Here is a 13,080-nt window from a genome sequence, read left to right as displayed (position 1 = left end):
GCGAAACTGGTGCAGGAAGCAGCCCGGGTCTTTGCAGTCACAGCATATCTCCAGAGATCTCGGTCCTTCGTCATTGCCTCTGTGAGGCCCAATACTCGGGACCCTTTAAAATATCATTGTGGCTCCCCAATTTACCATTTTGTTGTGTGGACCCTCCCACACACACAAAATCTTATATGGGCCCTGGTTGAGAACCACTGGTTTAGACCCAAGTAAAACTGGATCCATCAGGCTAGTGATTAAGTTTACTTTTCAAGCATACAGCTTTAAGTTCACCATTACTGTGTAGTGCTCTGGCAATAGACCCAACTGATTAATGCCTTGTAAAGGTATTTGGTAAACACAGCTGAAAGAAGCCTGTCATACATTTAACATATATATCAAGAGAGAGAGAGAGAGAGAGAACGAGAAAGATATAATGCGTATATATGTGTGTGTGTGTCTACTCTGAACTTCAGCTATGAGCAGTAATATCTGCTAGCCCTGCATTTTCGGATTTTTCTGGAAGAGAAAACTCCTTGTAAACCTGTAATAGTTAGCCATAGGAAGAGCCCCTGATTGAAAATTCTGCTGTTACCTGCCGACTAAACTCTGTTAGCATGGAAAACAGATGCTAAACAAAATGACCAAACGATATTTATTATTTACCTTAAATTATTATACTCTCGATTGAATGTATATCTTTTGTTTAAGTTTTCAATTCCAAACTCATATTTGACTGAATTTCAGGATCCTTCACTGTTAATCTGTTGTTCTGGGAGACAATTTTTATGTCAAAGTTAAACTTAAACACAATAGAAATCAGTGAAGTTTATTTCAGATTAGATGGAAAAATGGTACTGGGATCAAGAATATCTTACTTTAAAGTTTCCTTGGAAACACTTCAGGTCTAAATATATAATAAATATATCAATTTGTTCTCATAAATATGTATCTTTATCCAGGGCTATCATCACACCCAAATTGGGTGTGTAATAAAGAATGTTATATGATACTTAGTGTAATATATAACTTTTCAGACATATTGTACTGAAGCTTCTTCTGGGCTTAGTCTATTTTTCAAACTGAAGAACAAACAGACTGAAACAAGAAAGATTAGTAAATCAGTTTGTAACTCTATTTCACTTCACAAGCTAGCAACAGAGCCATTCACAGGCTCTTCACTTGACCTGCTAGAAACAGTAGCTAAACCCAAACTACACCTTATTATCTTTGAAAATGAGGGAGACATTTAACCCTTTAGTGTTCAGATTATTCTGTCAAATGTGATGTTTGTTTATTTAAAACGGTTTGAATTAATCCTGCATTATCTTGTAGTTTAGAGATTTCAGTGATGTGATTTTTTAGTTTTAGAATGACATGGTAGGGCTGAGGTGAAAGGCAAGATCTGGTCAGTTTCAATATAAAACAGGTTAAATATTTTGGCCGGATATGGCCAGTTTGAATGCTAAAGGGTTAATAAAGTAGTCGTAGTACAATATGTCTATCCACCCGTCTGAAGCATTTCTCTCACATTCATCTGTTGTTCTTTTCATAAAATTCTTTCAGGATGAAAATTTGAATCATTTCTTACATTTATGTCATATGGCTCAAGAACAGAAACTGATGCCTCGGACCAATGAAACCGGTTTTGAAAATGAGTTGCAGCGCTCTGTCATGGATCTTGCTAAAGCTAATGGTGAAAGTCTGGTGAAATTCTTGACTCTGATTTTAGACAAACTTATTTTACTGATGGTTCGACCACCTGTTATTTCAGACCAAACGAGTGAGTATTGGAACTTTGCAAGTTATTCTTGTCTTATCGATCAAATCTTCATTTCAGTTAGAATCCTGCAGCTGTTCCTGTTAGAAATTTTTCATATTCCTTCATAGTCAGGCGCAGGAGTGGCTGTGTGGTAAGTAGCTTGCTAACCAACCACATGGTTCCGAGTTCAGTCCCACTGCGTGGCATCTTGGGCAAGTGTCTTCTGCTATAGCCCCGGGCCGACCAATGCCTTATGAGTGGATTTGGTAGATGGAAACTGAAAGAAGCCTGTCATATATATAATAATAATAATAATAATAATTGTGTACAGTGCTCAGGTGCACTACAACTCATCTAAAGTGTATATATAATCAGGTGTAGTTTCGGCGGATTTCGGAAAGCATGAGGGCCTTAAAGGATGCAGTGTCATGGCAGTCAACAACTGACGCAGGCAGTTTATTCCATGCTTCAGCAACTCTGAGCATGAAAAAATGTTTCCGAAAGTCATGGGAGCTGTGTTGTTTTCTGACTTTGTAGGCATGTCCACGTGTGTTAGACACATGGAGATCAAAAAGGTGTTCAGTGTTGTTGTTGGTGAGGTGGTTGATAACCTTGTGGGTGTTTACCAAGTCCATCGCCAGACGCCGGAGCTTCAGTGAATCCATGCCCAGGGAAACAAGGCGCTCAGAATATGGTAGGTGTCTGATGGAGGGTATGCGTTTGGTTGCACGTCTCTGGACAGATTCCAGGAGGTCAATGTTCTGAGCAAGATAGGGATTCCAAACTGATGATGTATATGTATGTGTTTGTGTGTCTGTGTTTGTCCCCCTAGCATTGCCTGACAACCGATGCTGGTGTGTTTACGTCCCTGTCACTTAGCGGTTCGGCAAAAGAGACCGATAGAATAAGTACTGGGCTTACAAAGAATAAGTTCCGGGGTCGATTTGCTCGACTAAAGGCGGTGCTCCAGCATGGCCGCAGTCAAATGACTGAAACAAGTAAAAGAGTAAAAAGAGTAGAGTCAACTTTTTGATCTGAAATTACCTTTAACCTTTTAAAGTTCGTTTGGTTAGTGACTTGATCTGAGAGTGTTTTAAAACTGCAACATTCCCTGTGGAAGAGTCATCATATCATTCAAAAAATATACATTTCTGTTAAATGCATTTTCTTTTTACTTCACGATAGCTTTGTATACTCTTAAGTGTCATAAGGTTTTCTGTGCTGGTGATAAAAAAAAGCACATCCAGTACATGCTGTAAAGCAGTTGGGGTTAGAAAACTCATCAAGTCATAGAAATTATTCCAAAGCAACACCGAAACGCTATGCAGTCCTTGGACCTATCGGATCCTGTCAGACTATCTAATCCATCCTCCATTACAAAACAAAACAGATAACGCATGCAAACACAATTCTACATTCCAAAAAGTCTGTGCTGAACACCTAGAAACACAGTGCAAGTAGAACCTTGCTTGAAACTTGAAACTATGATGGTAATGATAAAAATAATTGTTTCTAATTTAGATTTGAGGCCATTAATTAAGAGGGTAATTGTCAATTAATTGACCCCAGTACTAGACTGGTACTTTATTTTATTATGAACCCTGAAGGGATGAACAGCAAAGTTGACTTTAGCAGAACATAACTAACTGGAACAAAATCTCTGAAGCATTTTCTCTGATGCTTTAACAAGTCTTGTGAGACAGAAAACAAAATAGATTAGGGATATCTAAGAAATTTTTCAGTGACCAAAAGACATGAGTAAATAAAGGTAAGTTGCTGAGAGTGAAGGTCAGTTTGTAGACACATCAAAACCTTCACATGAAATAACCAGCTTGCTGAGATCTACTCAGTAAGTTATAACTTATAATTCACTTCCTTTCTGTGTATTTTAAAAGATTCCACCGAGCTTCACTCACAATTACAAATACATACTCATGCACTCTCTCTCTCCGGTCACTCGTTGGATCAGTGTCCTCCAGTCAGTTCTATCCTGGGCCACTTCCTTCAGATTGGCCATGTCCATTCCGGTATCACTCCTGATGGTGTCAAGCCAGCAGGTTCTTGGTCGGCCTCTTCCTCTCTTGCCACTGACCATTCCGAGCATGATGTCCTTCTCCAGGGATTCTCTCCGCATAATATGACCAAAATATGCCAGTCTACGCCTGGTGATCCCAGCTTCTAGCGACATTTTCAGCCTTATCTGCTTAAGAACTTCTCCATTGGTGAGCCTCGCTGTCCATGGAATCCGCAAAAGTTTTCTCCAACACCAAAGCTCGAATGCATTAATTCTCTTCTGGTCAGCTTTCTTTAGTGTCCAGGTCTCGCATCCATATGTTGCTATTGGGAAGACATATATACATGCATACATCTATACTCATATTGACATATATCTACATATATGCTTAACACATCTACACACATGCACACACACACTCATGCATGCACACATTCACATGTTAAACTCTCTTGGTTTGTTGTTATCATTGCCTTTCTAAAGTAATTGCTGTTTTTATAAGAGAGATGTATTAATGTAATTCTATTTCTTGTCTTTTCAGTAAGTGTTTGCCAGAACTGTTTTGAAACTATATCAGTCATTGTTGGGCGAATACACAATCTTCTAGAAGACCAAAACGACCATCACGGGGTCAACTCCGTGTTGGCTTCATACATTCACTACAGCTGTACATTACCACATCCTGATATCAATGCAGGTTAGAAGAATACTTTAGTATACATATTTTCTATGCTGTAGAATTTGTACACTAAGTATATTTATATTTTATGCTATCTTGCTATGTACTCAATTATATACACATTTAAAACTGAATTCCAGAATATAAACAAACATATTGTTTATACATCATCACTTCATGTACATTACAATGCTTTTGATATTCTAAAATATTCTCTAGAATTATATATTCATGGCTTCCGTCCAACCCGTGCTAGCACGGAAAACAGACGTTAAACGATGATGATGAATAGACATGGTGCTAGGAGAAACCCTGCTACATGGCTTAGTGGTTTGAACGTCGGGCTCACAATCATGAGGTAGTGAGTTGGATTCCTGAACCAGGCTGTGTGTTGTGTTCTTGAACAAGACACTTTATTTCACATTGCTCCAGTTCACTCAACTGTTGAAATGAGTTGCAACGTCACTGGTACCAAGCAGTATCGGCCTTTGGCTTTCCTTTGGATAACATGGCGTGGAGAAGGGAAGCTAGTATGCATGGGCAGCTGTTGGTCTTCCATAAACAACACAGCCCAGACTTGTGCCACTGAGGGGAACTTTCTAGATGCAGTCCCATGGTCATTCATGACCAAAGGGGTCTTTTCTATATATATATTTAACCCTTTCACGTAAAAAGCACCATCCATTCGTGGCTGTTGCCAGCCTTGCCTGGCCCCCGTGCCGGTGGCACATAAAACGCACCATCCGATCGTGGCCGTTTGCCAGACTCGTCTGGCATGTAAAAAGCACCCACTACACTCATGGAGTGGTTGGCGTTAGGAAGAGTATCCAGCCGTAGAAACATTGCCAGATCAAACTGGGCCTGGTGCAGCCTTCTGGCTTCTCAGTTGAACCGTCCAACCCATGCTAGCATGGAAAGCGGACGCTAAACGATGATGATGATGATTTCTGTTGAAATATACTGCTTGTGTTTCATTTAATTTTGAAAATGTTGAATCATTAGTTAGATATTAACCAACCGACTAATAAAGAAGGAGTGTGTTAATTATATTGGCATACTGACTCTCTTTAGATACAACAAAATTTGTACAATAACTTTCTCATTATTAAGCTTTTGTTTAAACATAAATCGACATGAAATTTTGAAGGACATTTTTAACTTTGATCACTTTAAAATGGAATTTGTTACTTAGAAGAAAGGGCAGTTTTGAACAGGTTTGTATCAGAAGAGTTAATCTCATATTTACCTCTATATTGTTCAGTGCATTCTTTGCCTAACTTTTGAAGAAAGATTAAAACTTATAAAATAGGGAAATAAGACAGGGAAATGGGGCAGCAGGGAAGACATGTCAAAATACTTTGATTTGCCATCCTTGCTACATGTGAGTGGTATTTCTTTCATTTCTTTAAAATTCTTTTTGATGTAGTAGCACTGTTATGACTGAAAAAAAAATCAGCATAATCTTGACTGGCTGGCAGAAGTGATAAAGAAGTGAATGAAAATAGGTAAAAAAGAGAGGAGGTGAATCCTTGTAAATGAAAGATGGAGAGATAAAATGCAAAAGGGGAATTTGGATTTTGAGCAAGGACAATGTTCAAAATGGGTAATGAATGTAACATTTTTATTGAAGTATATTAAATTAGTATTTTGAATATTTTACTAGTATCCAAAAGGTTTAGAGTTTTTTCTTACATATATAAAGAAAAGAAAGTGTTCTTATATTTTTAGCTGTTTATTGAAATTGTCAGCCTTTTTTTTCTCAGTGTCTCTTCACATTACATCTTTCTATATCACCTTTAGTCTCTTGCCTGGGTAGCCCTACTGGCCAATATCCTACCTTGGGTCGTCCATCATCGCTGCCAGTTAACAAACCAGGTTATCAACGTAGCAGCAGTGATCCCGACCTATCAGGCAGCACACCAACAACACCAGATGCAGAAGTTATTCATATAATGAACTGTAAGTTACATCTTACTATACTATCATTCATTAACAATATTTGAATTTTTTTTTTCGTTTTTTTTTCAGCTCCCTTTCATTTTCTTATTCTAATCATTCCTTCATTGCCTTCTTGCTTGTCTTCTCTTCCCTTTATTATTTTCTCTCCGTTTTCTTCCCCATTTTCATTGTTTGCTTTCTGTTTTTTTATTATCTGTCTGCTAATTATATTCTATTAGTCTGGCCAAAGCAGATTTTATTTTGCAACCTTATGAATTAGTTTTAGTGTTCAGGACCAATGCACCATCAAGTACCTTACTTTTATTGTATCATCAAGTACCTTACTTTTATTGTAGTTCCCTGTGTTTCTCACAAAACCTGTCTCGTTTTAAAAGCTTCTTTTTATATATCTGTCATAATTTGTTTTTGTCTTTCTCCCTTACTAGTTACCAAAGGTGGTCCTCTTGATCGAACTGGCAGTATGAGAGGATCTGAGTATGGAATTTCAACATTCCCTAAGATCAGAGGTAAAAAAGTAAGTATCAAAGACCGGGTTTCATACTTGCTTACCGATAGTTAAAGATTTGATTGTTGCTCAGCGTTAACATGTGTAAACCAAAGAGGCATAAAGTAAAATTTAAAACAGTCCAGATCATGTAAGAACACAACACACATTGCTTGGTTATTACCCCAAAATATTATCAATGTTCCATTAGCTATTTGATATTCCTAAACAGTTTATAACCATGTCCGATAAGTTCACCATCATCAGTTCACCATTTTGTTTTGTTTTTTGTTTTAATAAAACAGTTTTTAACTATTAATGGTGAGATACTATGCGATACGTTTTCTCAGTAAACTTTCCTCATGGTGAACTTTCTTTACAGTGAATTGATGGTGGAGAACTTACCTGTAATTGTTTATAACTATATAAATCGGCTTTTTGATTTATCTGCTTCACCTCTTTCATATTTCCTTATAATGTCTTTTGTTTCTCTTTCTCTTTCACAGCTTGTCCATGAAGAACTGGCAGTGCAGTGGGTAATGGCAAGTGGTTCCATCAAAGAAGCAACTCTTGCCAATGCTTGGTTCTTTTTAAATCTTATTGTACGTATCACAACTTCAAACATAGATTTTTTTTTTGTCCGACAGTGTAATGACTGAAACAAGTAAAAGAGTAAAAGAATTAGATGAATTGGTTTAAATCATTACTTAACCCTTTAGCATTTAAACCGGCGATATCCAGCCAAAATATTCTACCTGTTTTATGTTCATTTTGATCAGATCCAGCTTCTCGCACTTAACCTACAATGTCATTCTAAGAAAAATATGCAATCACATATCAAAATCTTGAAGCTATGAGTTACTGTATGACTAACTCAAAACAATGTGAATAAGTATACATTACTTTTCACAGAATAATCTGAATGCTAAAGGATCACATATAAATTACAATAAAGTGCTTACAAATTAAGTGAAAGAATGTAAATAAAATGAAATACAAATTTTGAGTGGCTTCTTTGGACTGGGAAACCTTAACCTTTGGCTTAAGCGTAAATCTGGTTTTGCTCTCATGACTAGCTTTTAAGTGTGTAGCTGGTGAAAACTGATACAGCCTCGCAGTTCCAGCTGCTTTATTAATGTAATATACACAGATCAACACTGATCATTATCTTCTTGCTACAGGTAAAAGGAATGGCAGAACATCTTGACAAGACCGATAAGCTCAATATACATCGCAGTTTACGCTTCAGTGATCACTTCATAGAAGATGTCTACCAACTGGTGCGCAACCTTATCAGAGAAATTGTTTTACGTTTCATGAAGGTATGTTATTTTCATATATCTCAAATGTTTCTTATTCTTGTACAATGGCCTCCAGAATTCTGATATATTTTATACCTGGAAGGTCAAGGTGCTGGAATATTAATTGCAGTACTGAGTTCAAATTAACCTTACTTCCACAACTGTTATACATCATTATCCTCCTCCTCCTCATCATCATCATCGTTTAACGTCCGTTTTCGATGCTAGCATGGGTTGGACGGTTCAACTGGGGTCTGGGAAGCCAGAAGGCTGCTCCAGGCCCAGTCTGATCTGGCAGTGTTTCTACGGCTGGATGCCCTTCCTAACGCCAACCACTCCGTGAGTGTAGTGGGTGCTTTTTATGTGCCACCTGCACGGGGGCCAGACAAGGCTGGCAATAGCCACAATCGGATGGTGCAATCTACGTGCCACGGGCACGGAGGCCAGTCGGGGTGGTGCTGGCAACGGCCACATTCAGATGGTTCTCTTACGTGCCATCAGCACTGGTATCACAGCTACAATTTCCATCATCATCATCATCATTTAATATCCCTTTCCATGGTCGAATCCGTTGGATGGTTTGACAGGGAACTGGCAAGCTGCAGGGCTCTGCCAGGCTCCAATGTCCTCTTTGGCATGGTTTCTATGGCTGGATGCCTTTCCTGATACCAACTACTTTATAGAGTGTACTGGGTGCCTGTTATGTGCCACTGGCAATGGTTAGGTTCCCATGAAACTTGAAGACATAAAAGAACAGAAGAAAAGGAAAGGGAAAAACTCTCACTATTGAGAGGAAGTGTTTGGGAGTGGAAGGTGGAAGTGAGTGGCATTGTGCCAAGTGCTGAAAGGCTAAAGTATGATAGGGCAAACACAAGTATAGAGGAGATGACAGAAAAGTTGTGATGTGGGGCCAGAGCAAACTGTCAAGAAGCATGATGGTGAACATAAGAGAGGATACAGACAGTGGGTCATGGGAGGAGATGAGAGAGTGTGTGAATGCTTTCATTGGAGTGTGAGGAGGAGGAGTAAACAAGTGGAGGTAGTATTAGAGGTTAATGTAGTGAGTGGTAAGCAAGGATAGGGGTACAGAGATGGGAAATACTATGGAGAGGGGTAAGGTGGAAGATAAAGGAATGGTTGAAGAGGGAGAATAAACAGAAAGTATGTGCAAGTTGTAGGAGCTGTGAGAGGGAGATATAGGGACACATAAGGGGCTATAGTAAGTAGGTGAGTAGATATGGGAGAGCGTAAGGCAGATGTTTAGAATGGAGTATAGCAGGGGTGGGGGAGCAGTGGCTGAAGGCACAAATGGTGGGGTGCGGGTGTAATTGGTTGAAATAGTATGGGAAGAGATGATGAGGTGTCTGGAAGGACATTAAGAAGGGGATTGGATGTAATATGTACTGATTCTGCTCTCAGGTGAGTACAGCAGCCAGGTAGTACCATAAATGTAAAATAAAGTAAAGCCCAAAACAAGTAGTAGATAAATGTAAAGTTACTTTCTCAAGTCATGCAACTCATAAGGGCCAGTTTCCCCAGTTTCCATGGCCAATAAATTCCCCACCTGGATGAGATGCCAGTCCATTGCAGGGTTACTCATTTTTGCCCACCAAATGGACTGGTGCAGTGTGAAACGAAATGTTTTTGCTCAAGAACACAATGCATTCCTCAGTCCAGGAATCAAAACCACAACCTTACGAGCATGAGAATTAACGCCCTAACCACTAAGCCATGTGCCTCCACAATACCATAGATGGGGAGGTAAGAAAATGGATAGAGACAAGACCTGTCTTTTCGCTCTACACCACATCATTCATGGACGTCGACTCCAACTCAAGAGCACTGTATGGCTGTGGTCTTGGACTAGGTGCATAATTTGCCAGCTCTTGTGTATGATGCTTTTACAAGGCACTACTCTTGTGGATGGCTTGTGGAGCTCATCTGTCCTTTGACAGGTCTTGTTTTCAGCCTTGCAGAGTGTCCACTACACCTTCCTCACCTAGCAAGCCAGTTTAGTCATCGACCCCCCTGACCATGAAATAAGTCATACTATGCCACATGGTACCAGTAGCTGCATCATTGTCATACAGGTGATGTTGTTTGCTTACAGTCTGTCGTGAAGAGTATGTCTGGCCATGGGAAAATATAACTTTACTTGGAAACAGGTAAGGGTTGGCAACAAGAAGGGCATGTGGCTGGGAAGTGAACTTCTTAACCACTTAGTCCTGTCTAATGAGCCATCATTAGGTTCAAGCAAGTCATACTTTCAAACTGCCATCTTAATGTGCAACAACAAAAAATAACTATGAATGATAATAGAGGTTGTAGGATCTTTGTCCTTCTTTCATTGTGCTTGTCTTTTGTCAGTAGGACAGGCCATTTTGTTACACACTGTGAGTTACATAAATGTAATATCAGTCGAGGAATAAGTTCTGTATTCACATTGCAGATTACGTTAGTGCAGGATGAGTGACTATACTAAGAGAAGAAGGTTAAAAGATTTCTTTTGGGAAATACCTGTTCTAAGTATATATCTTATAGTCTTCAGTGGGGTTTTATATTCATAGAAGGTGGTGCCACTGAATGAATAGCGGAAAATATAAAACAAAAAATAAAGAAACTAATAATTAACACAGATTTAAAATTTTTTTTTACACATTTTCAGGACCAATCTCTCATTCGTTCACTCAATTCAAGTTTAGCATTCTTCCTGTTTGATCTGCTTTCTCTGATGGATCGAGGAGTGGTCTTCACCTTGATCAATGAATATTGTCGATCAGTGAGTCTCTTATTTATTTTTCTCACTACTACGATGTAATGTTGCTTCATGCTGTGTTTTTTTTTTTTTGCTTTGTTTCTGAATTTAACATCCATTGAGTTGTAAGGAACTTTAGCTGTTCCTGTAGTTGAAACACCTATAGAATTTCCAGGAGAAATACTTTGGAAAGCATTACTATTACTCCCTGTGATACCCATAGAAAATTCATTAATTATAATTTTACATTGTATTTTTTAAAAAAATTTTCCAAAGGTTGCAAGGTAAATTTTTAAGAATAAGATGTGTAAGGGGAACTGGTTGCTTCTTTACACTTTTGGGGTGCAAATTGGGTGCAACACAATTTCCTTTCTTTTTGTTTCTAGAAACTACCAGTCAGGAACGAAATGCAAGTTTAGAAATATATACAATTCTTTATTCTCTTATTCAACAATGAAACACGATGGTATACTGGTATCCATTCTTACAACAATTCAGCATTAATAGAAAAGGTTAAATCCTAAGCGTCTGGGACAGGAGAATAAGCTGATCACACATATGAAAATACGTCCTTTCTCTTCTATCGCCGTGTCTCAAGTCCCCGACGCTATTAAGGAACGCTATGGAATTTATTCTTCAGTCTCTAGCGCATGTGCATGAGGGAACTTCCTTATGCCTTTCCAGAAGGTTCCAACCCCACACACGTACACTGAAGAAAGACGTTCCGCACACGCACACTGAAGAATGACGTTGCGTGTGCGCACACTGGAATATGACGTCACTACAGATGTAATCAGTATATTAATTCTATTGTATTGCGACTCCTGTTATACATTGGGGTGTTAGTAAACTGCTTGAGAATTTTATCTTTATGTGTAGGCTAAATCAGCCAAGCAAAGACTACCATCTTCAAAACATACTCAAGGAAATATTGCTGATTTTAAGCTTATGAAGGAAGAACTCATTAAGTTGCCACTATTTCAATCAGTTGAACTGGGCCATTTGAAAACTGTCTAACTACAGAAAGACATGCTGGTAATAAAACCAACAAAGGAGCTGTTGGTAAAGCAATCTGCTAGAAACAGCAGTTAAATCACATTCAACTCACTTTTACCATCATAAGAAAGGTCACAATGACTAATCTTTCTAGGTTCCCTGAACATAATAAAAGTCACGATGGTCACATTTGGAATACCTTTAATCATAGGTCTGTTCGGTGTAAGCCACACCAACAACTATTTTAAGTAGGTATGAACTGCTAATGACTTGGTATTGTATTAGCCAGCCACACTCTCCGTCAGAATGTAGATCAGAACCAAGTAAAGTGAGATATGGATTCACAATTCTCTAGTTAATAGATCTCTACATGTGATATGGTACCTTGTCATAATACCAGTTAACAGTTAAGTGGACTTGACCAGTAAATTTTAAGTGCTTTGACTCTGAATGCAGCAGAGTGTCAGTCTCTGGTTATGACCCATTTGTTGATATGTTGTTATCCTAACAACTCAACCAGCTGCAACACTCCTTGTATATATTACTGGTACTTATTTATTCTGATGGCATTTTGATCTCAGAGCAATGAAGTATCTAAACAAATAAGGACAACAGCCTGTTATTTTGACCATCTTCTTTACCAAATCTAATTTAATTCATGTACTGCAACAATAAATTCTTGGTAATTTTAGTTTTGCTTCACTATTAAAATCATTTCTGTTGCATTTGGAAGGATGCATCAACATCACAGCTTATCTTTACTCTATCTTCCTATGTTTTTGCTTCTGAGACTTTGTGTCTGCTATATATATATATATATATATATATATAAATAACAATTGCAGCGTGGAAGGTGTTTGTAAGCCATTTAAGAAACACACAAAAGCTGTTCGATTCACTTCAACATTTAAGTTTAATTTGTCAAATTAAACTTAAATGTTGAAGTGAATCGAACGACTTTTGTGTGTTTCTTAAATGGCTTACAAACACCTTCCACGCTGCAATTGTTTTCGTTTCAGCACATGATCTCAGATCAAATTACTTGCTATGCGAGTACATCTCCGTAATATATATATATATATATATATATATAATATATATATATATTATATATATATATATTGTATGTTTTATTTATTATTTTGCAC

At 38.1% G+C, this 13,080-nt stretch overlaps 1 protein-coding gene across 12 annotated transcripts in view; it reads left to right on the top strand.

Moving 5' to 3' along the window:
- The window catches only part of LOC115215058 (dedicator of cytokinesis protein 7), a 213,939-nt gene that overhangs the window by 101,062 nt on the left and 99,797 nt on the right, over positions 1–13,080 (top strand). For all 12 annotated transcript variants that reach the window (XM_036505609.1, XM_036505610.1, XM_029784198.2 and 9 more), the window contains 7 exons: positions 1,549–1,765; positions 4,300–4,455; positions 6,238–6,396; positions 6,822–6,910; positions 7,387–7,482; positions 8,062–8,202; positions 10,847–10,960. In XM_036505609.1, the coding sequence (XP_036361502.1) occupies positions 1,549–1,765; positions 4,300–4,455; positions 6,238–6,396; positions 6,822–6,910; positions 7,387–7,482; positions 8,062–8,202; positions 10,847–10,960 (972 nt within the window). The remainder of the gene's footprint in view (positions 1–1,548; positions 1,766–4,299; positions 4,456–6,237; positions 6,397–6,821; positions 6,911–7,386; positions 7,483–8,061; positions 8,203–10,846; positions 10,961–13,080) is intronic.

This window comes from Octopus sinensis, linkage group LG8, assembly GCF_006345805.1.
Source record: "Octopus sinensis linkage group LG8, ASM634580v1, whole genome shotgun sequence".
NCBI classification, from domain to species: domain Eukaryota; kingdom Metazoa; phylum Mollusca; class Cephalopoda; order Octopoda; family Octopodidae; genus Octopus; species Octopus sinensis.
Note: the sequence above shows the minus strand (reverse complement) of the source record. Positions and strands in the feature narration are given on the sequence as shown.